At 65.2% G+C, this 13,823-nt stretch overlaps 2 protein-coding genes across 4 annotated transcripts; one reads left to right on the top strand and one right to left on the bottom strand.

Annotated features, from left to right (window-relative positions):
• Positions 1–419: 419 nt before the first annotated feature.
• On the bottom strand, positions 420–6,794 carry LOC137483382 (hexosaminidase D-like). Of its 3 annotated transcripts, XM_068206354.1 has the most exons (15): positions 6,775–6,794; positions 4,142–4,348; positions 3,828–3,933; positions 3,460–3,691; positions 3,229–3,338; positions 2,822–2,909; positions 2,578–2,742; positions 2,301–2,484; positions 2,034–2,105; positions 1,722–1,926; positions 1,557–1,639; positions 1,273–1,351; positions 1,006–1,107; positions 789–878; positions 420–697 (listed from the first exon to the last, which is right to left on the bottom strand). In XM_068206354.1, exons 3-15 carry the CDS (start codon positions 3,920–3,922, stop codon positions 514–516), a joined length of 1,689 nt encoding a protein of 562 aa, XP_068062455.1. In that variant the 5' UTR covers positions 3,923–3,933; positions 4,142–4,348; positions 6,775–6,794; the 3' UTR covers positions 420–513. The 3 variants fall into 3 exon arrangements, with proteins under 3 accessions (XP_068062455.1, XP_068062454.1, XP_068062456.1); XM_068206353.1 differs by lacking the exon at positions 6,775–6,794 and having other exon boundaries at positions 4,142–4,543; XM_068206355.1 differs by lacking the exon at positions 6,775–6,794 and having other exon boundaries at positions 555–697; positions 797–878; positions 4,142–4,548.
• Positions 6,795–8,643: 1,849 nt separating this feature from the next.
• On the top strand, positions 8,644–13,819 carry MLST8 (MTOR associated protein, LST8 homolog). Its single transcript, XM_068207323.1, has 8 exons — positions 8,644–8,966; positions 9,076–9,127; positions 9,571–9,733; positions 10,102–10,177; positions 11,996–12,148; positions 12,238–12,362; positions 12,729–12,892; positions 13,324–13,819. The coding sequence occupies exons 1-8, from the start codon at positions 8,838–8,840 to the stop codon at positions 13,440–13,442; spliced, it is 981 nt and encodes a 326-aa protein (XP_068063424.1). The 5' UTR covers positions 8,644–8,837; the 3' UTR covers positions 13,443–13,819.
• Positions 13,820–13,823: the final 4 nt, after the last annotated feature.

A 13,823-nucleotide genomic window follows, 5' to 3' on the forward strand; every position in this document is an offset into this window, starting at 1 on the left:
TCACACCGCTCCCAGCGATCAGGGATTCACAGAGACTGAAAGCACACACAGCACTGGGGAGCCTGGCAGGGCCCCTGCACGTCCCTCTGTCCCTGCTCCGTCCCAGGTGCCAGCCCTTGCCCGGGACATGCCGCACGCAGCAGCCACACGCTGGATCCCGTGCAGGGAGGGCACGGCCACCCTCGAGGCCAGCACGAGGCACACGGGTGTCCCCACGAGCTCTGTCACACTCTGCCCTGTGGCTCCCAGCCCCTCCAGCTCCATCAGAGCCTGAGCAGGGGCCCAGGAGCTGTCACAGGATAGAGCCCAGCCCTCCACACCAGCCGAGCTCCCTCTCCCTGCACTGGGGGGCAGAGCCGTGGCCCCCCCAGCAAGCAGCAGTATCTACAAAAATACTTTATTGTGGAGGGGGAGTGCAGGGGCTCTGTACAGTGCAGACGGCGTCACCAGCAGACAGACACACGATGGTGGCCCCCAAAGCCGGGGGGCAGCAGGAGCCGGGGGCTGCAGCCCCTACGTGGCCTTGGGCCGGCCGTTGAGGCGAATGATGGCCCGGTAGTCCCGCACCAGGTCCCGCAGCTGGTCCAGGTAGGGGTTGATATTCTCCTCCATCCACTCCTCCACTGTGTCAGGGAAGTAGATCCTCTCCAGCTGGGCACGCAGGTCACGGACAAAGCTCTCCCAGTCCTCATGGAGCCTGGAGGGGGGAGAGCAGGGGTGCAGCTCCCTCCTGCGAGGGACCCCTCCCAGCCCCATGCAGCCTCCTCCCAGCCCCCAGCACCACGTACTTCAGCACCTTGCTGCCAAAGCTCTCCATGTTGCGGGGGTTCCCAAACTGGCGCTTCCGGTGGTAGGGGCTGAACCAGCCCTTGATGGCACTGGAGAGGCACGAGGGACATGGGGGCACGGGGGCCACCGGGGATGGGGAGCTGCACATCAGGCAGGCTCCCTCCCATGGAAATACACGGCCAGAGGCACCAATGCCACCGCTCCCCCGCCTGTTACCTCTCTTCCTCCAGGGCCTTAAGGATGCTCTCCTTCAGGTGCCCATTAACCTGCTCCACCATGTGGTAGATCTCCACACCAGGGAACGTTCCCCTGCCCTCGCTGGGGAAAGGGAGGAGAAGGTGAGGGCTTAGCACGTGGGGTGCACTGATGTGGTGAACCCCAGCACCCTGGCAGGTCTGGGACCAGGGCATTTGGGTGACCAAGCCTCTGCTTCCCTCCAGTGCATCCCTTCTGATGCAACTGCCCCAACAACATGGCACGCACCAGGTGCTCTGCTCCAGCTGCACGCTCTCCAAGCCCAGCACATCCAGGACCTTCCTTTTTGCCTCTTCTGTGAAGCCCCCTGGGAGGGCGAGGAAAGGGACAGAAGAGCTTGGGACACAAGCTCAGCCTCACCCTGGCTTTACCACACCCCCAAGACTGAATGAGCTGAAGCTCTTCCTCCTCTGCCTCCCAGCTCCCCCAGTGCCCTGCCCAGCAGGACGGGGTCTGGCAGGCAGTGGGAGGTGGGGGTGAGCCCGGCCATGCCGGCAGGGCTGGGGGCTCACCGTTCACCAGGGTCTGCAGGCAGATGGCCAGCGAGGGGATGCTGACGGGCAGCAGCTCGCAGAGCACCGAGTAGTGATCGTACCTGTGGGACAGGGACAGCCACCACCGTGCCAGCACGGCTCTGTGGGCACCGGGAGGGCACGGGGGATCCCACCACCCCTTACCTCTGCCAGCCAGTGAGCACGATGCCCTGCAAGCGCAGCGGGGCCAGCCGTGGCACGGCCTGCATCACCTTCAGCCAGCTCAGGTGGTTTTTCAGGTGGTAGCTCAGCGGGGTCCAGGCCTGCGCCGGCCCCGTGGTGCCCTTGAAGGCGCTGGCGAACCAAACGGCCTCGAAGCCGCTCTCCACGTACTTGGTGAGGAACTGCACTGCAGCGGGACAGGCGCCAGCCACCAGTGCCACTGTCCCCAGGAGGCTGCGGGGGGCTCGGGGGGCATCCCCCCACCAACCCCAGGAGCCTGGCACGTCACCTTACCGATCTGCTCGGCCTCGAAGTCGGGAGCGTAGAACCACACCACGGGTGAGACGTGCTTCGCTATCCCGGACTCTGCAGGGACAGCAGCGAGGGGACGTTGCTGCTGGCAGCAGGAGGGAGCCTCGGGCTCCTCACGCTTCCCCGGGACCCACGTTCCCCCAGGTCAAGGCACGGGCTCCTGCTGGCACTGGGCACGATGCCAGCCAGGGTGGGCACAGAGCGAGGAGCCTGGCACAGGTGCCACCACTGCCGTCCCTGTCCCCTCACCCCGCAGGGCTCCCACGCTGATCTTCCTCAGCATGTCGTCCCACATGAGCACCCGCAGCCCCCAGTACTGCGCCGTGAGGAAGCCCAGAACCTCCTTGATGTGCTGCAGGTACATGGTCCCCACGTCGCCCTTGTTATGGCTCATCCAGTTCTTGGAGTCCATCCCCTCCCCGAGGTGGAAAACCTGGACTTGGGGGAAGGGAGATGCTCAGCAGCCCCTGGGAGCACCCCCAGAGCCTGGGGCGAGGGCTGGGGTCCCTGCACAGCCCCTGCCCACCTCGTCTGCACCGATGTGGATCCAGGTGGAGCGCCGGTGCTTCTCGATCACCTGTGACAGGATGCTCTTGAGCAGGGCCAGGGTGTCGGGGACGTGGGGGTTGAAGCTGTTGGGGAAGCGCTCGACCTCCCGCAGGTGCTGGTACTTCTCGTGCTTGAGGATGAACTGTGGGGAGGAGCCATCAGGGGGGTGTCCAGGGGAACCCCTGTGATCTGGGATGGGGAGCAGGACTGGGACCCTCTACCTCCACATGGCCAAAGGTCTGCACCAGGGGAACCACCTCCAGCTTGTGTTGCTCCGCCAGCTGCTGGATCCGCTCGATGTCCTCCTCGCTGGGAGGGCAGGGACAGGCTCAGCGGGGGATGCCAGGGCAGAGGGCAGAGCGTGGGGGCACTTCCTCCTCCTCCCCCTCCTCTGGCTCCCTGCCCACATGGCCCCGGTTGCCCCACATATGTGTGCACTTTACTGAGGGGCACAAACATTGACCTGCCAGGGCAGGAAGACCTGCTGGTGTGCCCAGCAGCACAGCCTGGCACTCTGACCGTGGATACCGCGGGCACGGCGCCAGGTAGGTCACACCCAGCCCCTGGCACACCGGGACCCGTGGGGGCCGCCAGCCCCACAGCCAGCTCGGCACACAGCCCTGCTCACCTGTAAGCGTACGGGGACCTGAGGATTTCCAGCTCCCCCTTGAAGGGGAACATATCCTCGTACTCGATGAGGACGCCGTTGGCTCCCAGCTGGGACAGGAGGGGGAACACCTGCAGGGTGGGCAGGGTGGGCTCAGCAGCGGGGATGGCACAGTCCAGGTGTCAGCAGGGGCTGAACCCCATCAGTGCCTCCCCTCCTTAGCCCCTCCTCCCTGTCCCTGGGCATCCTCACCTGTTCCAGGTAGGAGACTCTGGGCGCAGCTCCCTTGAGGTCCAGGTGGACCAGCCTCATCTCGGTGGCACTGACATCCCTGGGGACCTGCTGCTTTTGCTTCAGGGTCATTATCTTTGCCACAGGGACCTCCAGAACCTGGCTCTGGGGGATGATGTCCTGGACGACGTCACCTGTGTCCCCCCAGAACCCGCTGTCCTTGCTGACGTGCTTGTGCAGCTCCAGGGTAAAGCTGCAGGGAGTGGAGCAGGGAAGGGGGTGTCTGTGGGGTTACGGGGGCACCAGCTGCCCCCAGCACCAGGCACCACACAAGCTCAACCCAGGGGGTGCCACAAACCCCGGCCCCCCGGGTCCTGCTGTCACCTCACCTGTCGCGGAAGAAGAACTTGATGCCAGCCAAGGCAACGAGGAACAGCACAACGAGGCGCAGCAGGTTCAGCCGGTGGCTCCGCTGGAAGGCCATCTCTGGGATCTCTGGGGACACACACGGGGTCTGGTACTCCATGGCCAGCAGTGGCCGGAGGGACCCCAAGCACAGGTGAGCCCGCCCAGCCCCACGTACCGTGCCCTGCTCCCCTGCCCGGGGCAGCACGAGACCCAGAGAAAGGCAACATGGGGGCAACCCCTCTGGCCAGCCTGGTGCCCACTGGGGACGTGCGGCAGTGCCCCGTGTCCCTCCTACCTCGTGTGCCCCAGCGTGGGGCCAGCGGCCGGCTCCGCCTCTCCCTCTGCCCGCACGGGAGAGGCCGGAGCCCGAGCAAACAGGGCGGTGGCTGCAGGGCAGGTCCCCAGCGGGGATCCCGTCCGGCTGCCGGGTCACCCCCGAGCCAGGGGCCGTGTCACGGGGCAGCTGGATGGAGCGGCATCACGGGGTGGGCACGGTGCATCCCTGCGGGTAGGGAAGAGGTGATTGGGAGCCACCCGGGCACATGCCAGCACCGGGCTGCACCGGGGATGGCACCGGCACCGGCAGGGTGAGGGTGGCAGCCCGGACCGCCTTGGCACCCGCAGGGGCCGTGCGAGAGGCAGCACGGATCCTCTTGGGAGCCACATTCAGGCACTTCTGCCCCTTCTTTCTCCTGTTTCTCTGGTTCTGGAGTGTTCGGTGAGGCCCGGACAGGGCAGCGCAGCCCCCCCAGCCCCGCGGAACCGCCGCCAGCGCTCCTGGTGAGCTGCCACCCAAACACACCCGAGCTCAGGGTTAAATTCAGCTCCGGCAGATTGGGGAAGTGAAAAGCAGATTTTGGCAGCTGCGGGTGCCCAAGCGGCTCAGCTGATCGCGAGGGTTTTGTTTGTGTTGCCAGAGCGGCGGCACCGGGGAGAGCCGCGCTGAGCCGCCCCGCGCCTCCGAGTGAGCCCTTTCCCAGACACAGCCCTAATCCCTCCCGACACCCCTGCTGCCACGGGGGGCAGGGGCTGAGCGCCCGGGACCCCCCGGGCAGCAGGACGTGCTGTCCCCAGAGCACGAGGCCCCAGCAAGGCCAGGTCACAGGGCAGGACAGCGACGTGCAGGAGCTGGAGCATCCCTGCTCCATCCCCATGGCCCGGTGCCCGTGGGCAGGAGGAGGAGCAGGAGCCGGTTTTTGGGGAGCAGTCTGTTCACTGCACTCCTTCCCTCGTGGCACTGCAGCTCCTGTGCTGCGGGGGACACATGTGGGTCCCGCTCCCTGCCGCGATATTCCTGGCAGCTCCAGCACAGCCCAGCAGGGATGTGCCGGGCTGGAGATGGCTGCCAGCCCAGGGGTCACCAATGGGGGCACGGAAAGGCACAGAGGGCACACAGCAGGGGGGTCAGTGGCCCCTGGGCACGCAGCATGGGGAGCCCAGCACCCAGGAAGGCCATAAATATGCCGAGTGCTAATGGCGCTGTCATGGGAACACAGCGCCTGATCGGAACAGGGATAAACATTTAGACAGACGCTGTCAGCTCGCCAGGATTCGGTGTTTTTAATGCACGTTATCTTATTTAAATAGGGCAGGTTCTCAGGGCGGGAGCTCCCTGGCACAGCCAGGGCGAGGGATGGGCGCTGGCCGGAGCGGGGAGTCCCAGGCGGTGCCGGGGCCAGCCAGGGGCCGCGTTCCTGCGCCGCGGGGACATCCCTGGGCAGCGAGGGCTCAGCCGATGGATGCCGCCCCTCTAACCCGGCACCTCGCCGCGAGCACCCGCTGTATTTATGAACGTCACATCTGCTTCTGCCAGCGCCGGGGGACGGCGCTGCCGCGGGCCCCGGGAGGCTCGGAGGAGCCCGCGGCTCCGCACAACCAGCCAGGCTGACTCAACGCTCCACCGGCAGCGGGGCGAGGAGGGGCCGCAGCCCCGGCCCCCTCCCTGCACCCCCGGCCCCCTCCATGCCCCCACGTGGGCTTTGCTGCCAGCCCCCTGCATCCAGCCCGGCTCCCCGCTTACCTTCCAGAGCCCCGAGGAGGGGAGGATGGAAGCGAACAAACCCAAGCGTGAGCCCTGAGGAGATGGCAGGGGCCGTGCGGGGGAGGGAGCCGAGTGTCCCGGGGGTGGCAGGTGCCACTGCGTTCCGAGGGCTGCCAGCGAGGGTTTCGGGTGCCAGCCGGCTGCCCACGGCCCCGCCGCGGTGCTCCCCGGTGTTTCCATGCCGAAGCCCCGTGGCCCGGCAGTGCAGCCGTGGGGGAGCCGTGCGGCTCCGTGCACACTCGGGGGGCACGCTCACACACACGTGCACACGCTCACGTGCTTCCAGAGCATTCCATGGCCAGCCCGGCCGTCACCGGCCCGTGCTGCCGGCCTGTGCCACCCCCCAGCCCCTCGCCAGGGGTCACGGGGCTGCAGCCCCACCGCCGGGGACTCCTGCGTGGGGAGGCTGCGGGTCCCTGTGGGGCTACAGCCCCGAGGCAGCAGGAGGGGGCTGTTCCCTCATCCCTGGGCACAACTGGTCCCTGTCCCATCCCGGTCCCTCCCGGGGTACTGGAGCACACACGGAGCAGCCCCTGGGCACAAGGGACCCTTTCCACACCCCTCCCATCCCTGTGTGCTGCGGGGCACCCCCCGCACCCCGCAAACCCGGCACACCCCGCAACGCCCCACAGCAGGGACACCTTGGGCACTGCCGCTCTCCACGGCACCCTCTGGGCTCTGCTCGGCAGCCCTGCGGCCCCGGGCACGCCTGCGTCCTCCGCGGGCATCCCTGCATCCTCCCAAGCATCCCTGCATCTTCCCCGGCCTTCCCTGCGGCACCGGGGCTCTGCCTCCCCCCGAGCGTCCCCGCATCCTCCCGGTACCGGTCCCCACCGCGGCGCCGCCATCTCCCGGCCCCGAGCATCCCCCGCTCCCGCGGCCCTTACCGGCAGGTGCGGGGTGGCCGCGGGCACCGCCGGGAGCGGGCGCGGGCACGGGCACGGCCGCCGCCGCCGCTCTTAAAGGGCCCGGTGCCCGCCGGTGCGGCAAGTGAGGAGGGATGCACCGGGCTCCGCCACCCGCCGCGCTCAGCGGGCACCGTGCCCAGCGCCCCGGTGCCACGCGCGCGCGGCGGGGAGGCACCGGGAGGCACCGGCACAAGGGGCGGCCCTGGGGCGGCTCCGCGGTGCCCGGTGCGTGCTCGGTGTCGGTTCCCAGTGCCCGTTCGGGCACGGTGCGTGCTCAGTGCCCGCCCCCACCCAGCGATGCCTGGTGTGTGCTCTGTGCCGGGAGCCCGGTGTGCGTCCCGTGTCCCAGGTCCTGTGCCCAGTGTGTGCCCAGTGCGTGTCCCGTGTCCCGTGTCCCGTGTCCCGTGCCTGGTGTGTGCCCAGTGCGTGTCCCGTGTCCCGTGTCCTGTGCCTGGTGTGTGTCCGGTGTGTGTCACATGTCCCGTGTCCCGTGTCCCGTGTCCCATGTCCCGTGTCCCGTGCCTGGTGTGTGTCCGGTGTGTGTCCCATGTCCCGTGTCCCATGTCCCGTGTCCCGTGTCCCGTGCCTGGTGTGTGTCCGGTGTGTGTCACATGTCCCGTGTCCCGTGTCCCGTGTCCCGTGTCCCGTGCCTGGTGTGTGTCCGGTGTGTGTCACATGTCCCATGTCCTGTGTCCCATGTCCCGTGTCCCGTGCCTGGTGTGTGTCCGGTGTGTGTCCCATGTCCCGTGTCCCGTGTCCCGTGTCCCGTGCCTGGTGTGTGTCCGGTGTGTGTCACATGTACTGTGTCCCATGTCCGTGTCCCATACTTGGCGCCCAGTGTGTGCCCTGTGCCCAGTGTGTGTCCCACGTCCCATGTCCCATATCTCATGCCCCATATCCCATGTCTCCTACTCCATGCCCTATATCCCATATCCCACGTCCCATGTCCTTTGTTCCATGCCTCATATCCTATGTTCTGTGTCCCATATCCCACACCCCATACCCCATACCCCATACCCCATACCCCATATCCCATACCCCATATCCCATACCCCATATCCCATACCCCATATCCCATACCCCATATCCCATATCCCATATCCCATATCCCATACCCCATATCCCATACCCCATATCCCATATCCCATACCCCATATCCCATACCCCATATCCCATACCCCATATCCCATATCCCATACCCCATACCCCATATCCCATACCCCATATCCCATATCCCATACCCCATATCCCATACCCCATATCCCATACCCCATATCCCATATCCCATATCCCATACCCCATACCCCATATCCCACACCCCATACCCCATATCCCATACCCCATATCCCATATCCCATATCCCATACCCCATACCCCATATCCCATACCCCATATCCCATACCCCATATCCCATACCCGATACCCCATATCCCATACCCCATACCCCACACCCGATACCCCACACCCCACACCCCACACCCCTCGCCCCCCACCCCACACCCGATACCCCACACCCGATACCCCACACCCCACACCCCCCACCCGATACCCCACACCCCACACCCCCCACCCGATACCCCCCGCCCCACGCCCCACACCCCCCACCCGATACCCCACACCCCACACCCCACACCCCACACCCGATACCCCCCGCCCCACGCCCCCCGCCCCCCGCCCCGTTCCCGGCACTGCGCCCCCTGGCGGCAGTGCTGCGCACGCGCTCTCCCCCCGCCGCGCTCCGTGGTCTCGCCCGTCGCTCCCCCCGCGCCCCGGCCATGGTCCGTCCCTGCGCCCCGCTCCCGCGCATGCGCGCTGCCGCCGGGCGCGGCCCGGGCCGGCTGCGCGCTCGGGAGGCGCCGCGCGCACGCGCAGAGCCGGGAGCCGCGAGGGGAGCGGGCCCGGGCCCGGGAGCGGGAGCGGGAGCGGGGCTGGGGGGACGCGGGCTGAGGGCGACCCGCGGGCCGGGCCCGCACCCCGCGGCCTGAGAGAGGCCCCGCAGGCTTTAGGGAGTTCCCCGAGCGCGGGCGAGGCGCGGCGGCACCATGAACGCGGCGCAGGGCACGGTGGGCAGCGACCCGGTCATCCTGGCCACGGCCGGCTACGACCACACGGTGCGGTTCTGGCAGGCGCACAGCGGCATCTGCACCCGCACGGTGCAGCACCAGGACTCCGTATCCTTCCTTCCTTCGCCGCCACCGCGGCGGCTCGGGGCCGGCCCCGCGTTTGGGCCCGGGCTCGGGCCCGGCTGATGCTCCGTACCGACCTTAACGGCGCCCGCAGCAGGTGAACGCCCTGGAGATCACGCCGGACCGGAGCATGATCGCAGCCGCAGGTGAGCGCTCCTGCCCCGCCGGTGCTCAGCCGCGGCCCGGTGCTCAGCCGCTGCCCGGTGCTGAGCCGCTGCCCGGCCGGTGCTGAGCCTCTGCCCGGTGCTCAGCCGCTGCTCGGTGCTGAGCCGCGGCCCGGCCGGTGCTGAGCCGCGGCCCGGTGCTGAGCCGCGGCCCGGTGCTGAGCCGCGGCCCGGCCGGTGCTGAGCTGCGGCCCGGTGCTGAGCCGCGGCCCGGTGCTCAGCCGCTGCCCGGTGCTCAGCCGCTGCCCGGTGCTCAGCCGCTGCCCGGTGCTGAGCCGCTGCCCGGTGCTCAGCCGCTGCTCGGTGCTGAGCTGCGGCCCGGTGCTGAGCCGCGGCCCGGTGCTCAGCCGCTGCCCGGTGCTCAGCCGCTGCCCGGTGCTCAGCCGCTGCCCGGCCGGTGCTCAGCCGCTGCCCGGTGCTCGCAGGGTACCAGCACATCCGCATGTACGACCTCAACTCCAACAACCCCAACCCCGTCATCAACTACGACGGCGTGAGCAAGAACATCACCTCGGTGGGGTTCCACGAGGACGGCCGCTGGATGTACACGGGCGGGGAGGACTGCATGGCCCGCATCTGGGACCTTCGGTGGGCACCCGCGCTTCCCCCGTCCGCCCAGCAGCACCCCCGGGCTGCAGGGCCGAGCCCACAGCCCTGAGCACCCCTCCCTCACTGTCACAGGTCCCACAACCCCTGAGCACCCCTCCCTCACTGTCACAGGTCCCGGAACCCCTGAGCACCCCTCCCTCACTGTCACAGGTCCCACAACCCCTGAGCACCCCTCCCTCACTGTCACAGGTCCCACAACCCCTGAGCACCCCTCCCTGGCTCTGTCACAGGTCCCACAACCCCTGAGCACCCCTCCCTCACTGTCACAGGTCCCACAACCCCTGAGCACCCCTTCCTCACTGTCACAGGTCCCACAACCCCTGAGCACCCCTCCCTCACTGTCACAGGTCCCGGAACCTCCAGTGCCAGCGCATTTTCCAGGTGAACGCTCCCATCAACTGCGTCTGCCTGCACCCCAACCAGGTGAGGAAGCTGCCTCCTCTGGGCTTCCCAGCTCAGAGAATCCTGAGGAACAGAGCCTAAAGCTCATCCCACTCCACCCCCTGCCACGGCAGGGACACCTTCCACCCTCCCAGGCTGCTCCAAGCCCCGTCCAGCCTGGCCTTGGGCACTGCCAGGGACCCAGGGGCAGCCACAGCTGCTCTGGGCACGCTGTTCCTGTGGCTCCTCTGGGTAAAGCTGAGGGGCTGCAGAGATGTATCCCAGCAGAAGATGTGGTGCAGCACAACATGGGTTGGGGGCTTCACACGATGTGTTTGTGCTGATGACCTGGTGGCTGTTGCAAAGGGACAGCACAGGGGCTGCACTGAGCTCATCCCATGGGAGGAAACACGCCCTTGGAGCCGGCTCTGCCCCCGAGCATCCCTGGGGATGTGATGGGAGCAAGGCTGGAAGAGTGAGGGCAGCTGGGAAGCTTGAGGGTGACAACTCTGCCAAGGAAAAGCATCCTGGGGCCCTTGGCTGTGATTCCCTTCAGGTGGGGCTTGGTTGAAGTTCCCCAGTGGGTTCAGCAGCTGTTGCTGAGTAGAGGGAGAGTGGGGGCACTTGAAGAGGCTGAAGGGAGCAGGAGCAGGGAAATCGATAGGGATCAGTCAGTGCTAATGGCTGGGCTGGGCTTGCAGGACTGTGGTTTTACCTGCAGACAGGGCCCTGCAAACCTCTGTAAAGTCCTGAGTAATGGAAATGTTCCCTTGCGTTTCATTTAGCAAAGGTTTAATTTTGCAAATCAGGAATTTCAGGCGAAATTTGAGATGGGTTACTTGGACCAGACCGTCCAAATCGTGTAGACAATCCACTGTCTTGTAGTGTCAGTGCTGTGGGAGTGTGTTGTGTTAAATGAATGTTGTTGAACATAGGTCTTGGGTGTGAAATAATCCCTGACCACGGTGCTGCTGAGGTGCAGAGTGTTGGTTTGTGAGCAGAAGGTGGTTAATTAGACCAAAGATGGCAGCATTTGTTCGGGCAGTTCCATGCTCTGCAGTTCCCTCTGCAGAGATGCTGATCCAGTTATCCAGAGATTCCTCACGGTCTGAGTAAAACCATGAAAACTTTGGACTCGTCATTTACACCTGCTGAGAGGGGGCTGGGGAGCCCAGAAGAGACTTCTGTGCAGTCAGATAAATGCATTGAGTGGTGTCTGTCTCCTCGGAAGCAGCCTCTGCTCCCAGGGACAGGATTAGCTGTGCCTGATGACCTGATCTCCTCTAGGGATTCTGCTAAAATTATGGACAGCGCAGGGCTGTCGATAAAGGCCTGGTTTGAGTGGAGACATGCCAGCATTGTCTTCTGCTCTGAGTACGGGATCAGAGCCAGGACTCCTGCCCTTGGCTCTTGTCCTTCCCCTGAGAAGGGGGGAGAGAGAGCAAAAACCCACTTCAGGTTGTGTTTTTCTGTCATCTGCACCCTTGAGTGCTTCAGCTGTTCAGTGGCCAACCTGCCCCTTAATGCTGCCTCTCAGACGTGCTGAAAGCCACTTGGCTGCTGTGGATGTCCCACAGCCCTGGAACTGGGACAGCTCTCTTTGCTCTGGGGTTTAGAAAATCAGCAAACCCTCCTGGGGAGGGAAACAGCCTTTTGTAGAGTGTCACGGGAGTCGGCTGGGACAGCCAGGGTGTGAAACAGCCCTGAGCTGGGGAGGGAGGAGGCAGGACAGGGCCGTGCTGCTTAACCCCAGAGCAGGGCTGCAGTGCTGCTGCAGTGCTGCTGCAGGGGCACGACGTGGGCGCCAGCTCCGGGCTGCTGCTCACGGTGCCCACAGAGACACGGCCGTGTGCCCTGCAGGCAGAGCTGATCGTGGGCGACCAGAGCGGGGCCATCCACATCTGGGACCTGAAGACTGACCACAACGAGCAGCTCATCCCCGAGCCCGAGGTGTCGGTGAACTCGGTGCACATCGACCCCGATGCCAGTTACATGGCGGCCGTGAACAGCTCGGTGAGCTCCGCCGGGCGCTGCCGCCACGGGGAGCTGGGTTTGGGTGGGCATGCAGCAGCCTGGGCACAGGGCCCGCTGTGTCTCTGCAGGGAAACTGCTACGTGTGGAACCTGACGGGCGGCATCGGCGAGGAGGTGACGCAGCTGATCCCCAAGACCAAGATCCCGGCACACATCCGCTACGCCCTGCAGTGCAAGTTCAGCCCCGACTCCACGTGAGTGTGGAGCCCCTCACCTCCCTCCTGCTGCTGGCTCCACGCTGCAGGTCCCCAGGGAGGAGCAGGACAGGAGGCAGGGGATGTGGCACCAGGGGGTTGCTGTCAGGGGTGTCCCACTCGTGCTCCCTGAGCTCAGCAAAGTTTGCAGCCATGAGCTGTTCTACAGCTGCTGCAGTGTGAGCTCCTTCACGCAGTCTGTTCAGCTGGAATCTGCTAAATCAGACAGTGCAGGTGTAAGGAGATCTGATTGCAATGGGGGCAGGTCTCCAGGCTGTCATTGGCCCTGGCCCGGGTCTGTGGTAACCAGAGGCCACAGGGGGACAGTGACTGATGAGGTTGGCCTCAGATGTCTCCTTCTTGCAGGCTCTTGGCCACCTGTTCTGCAGATCAGACATGCAAGATCTGGAGGACTTCAAACTTCTCTCTGATGACAGAGCTGAGCATTAAGAGCAACAACCCTGGGGAGACGTCCCGGGGCTGGATGTGGGACTGCGCCTTCTCCGGGGACTCCCAGTACATCGTCACAGGTGAGGCACCGCCTGGGCTGTGCCAGGGCCCTGCAGCAGCCAGGCCTGACCGGTTACCCTGGCTGGGACATGGCCAGAGCCTGGGGCACAGTGGGTGTGAGGTGGGAGCAGCCAGTTCTGCTGACTGGAGCATTTTGTGCTGCTGCAGTGGGGCAGTGTTGGAACTGGAGAGGAGAGCTCCAGCTCTGCTGTTCATGTCACAGCCCACAGCCTGTTAGTCCCTTGAACACACCTGTGGTAATTTCCACGCTCACTGCTCCCCAAAAGAATGAAACCCCACGTACAGAGAAATGCACTGAGCTGCTCTGCCTTGCTGGTCATCACCAGCCCTAGGGATGGCTGAAGGAAGCAAGAACAAAGTATTTCTTAGAATAATAGTAAAAAAGAAAAGGCAATATATATCCCACTCTTCTTTTCACTCTGTGTTCCAGCCTCCTCTGATAACCTGGCCAGACTGTGGTGTGTGGAGACAGGAGAGATCAAGAGGGAATACAGTGGTCACCAGAAAGCCGTGGTGTGCCTGGCCTTCAATGACAGCGTCTTGGGATAACGGGCACGTGTGGCAAGGACAGCACCTCTGCTTGTTTCCCCTTGCCTTGCCAGACCCTCTGCAGAGCCTGGGACACGCTCTGTACCCATCCCCTCCCGCATGGAGAGGGCTGGGGCTCTGACAGGGGCAGCTGCAGCTGCCTGGGGTGAGACCAGGCTTCAGCTCCAGGCAGGACACTGCTGAAACGTGTGTGGCCCTGAGGGAGGGAATGGGAGAGGGAGGCACGGTCCCACTGCAGGGACACGGGTACAGTTCAGCTGCAGGAATCCCTGGGGCATTGGCTGCTGACAGCTCTGGATGTTCTTGTACCCCAGAGTGAGAAAAAAAATAAAAGTCAGCATTTGCCAGTGATGGGAGAGGCTGAGCAAAGAGGAGAAGCAG

The sequence above is a fragment of the Anomalospiza imberbis genome, chromosome 16 (genome assembly GCF_031753505.1).
Source record: "Anomalospiza imberbis isolate Cuckoo-Finch-1a 21T00152 chromosome 16, ASM3175350v1, whole genome shotgun sequence".
Classification (NCBI taxonomy): Eukaryota; Metazoa; Chordata; class Aves; order Passeriformes; family Viduidae; genus Anomalospiza; species Anomalospiza imberbis.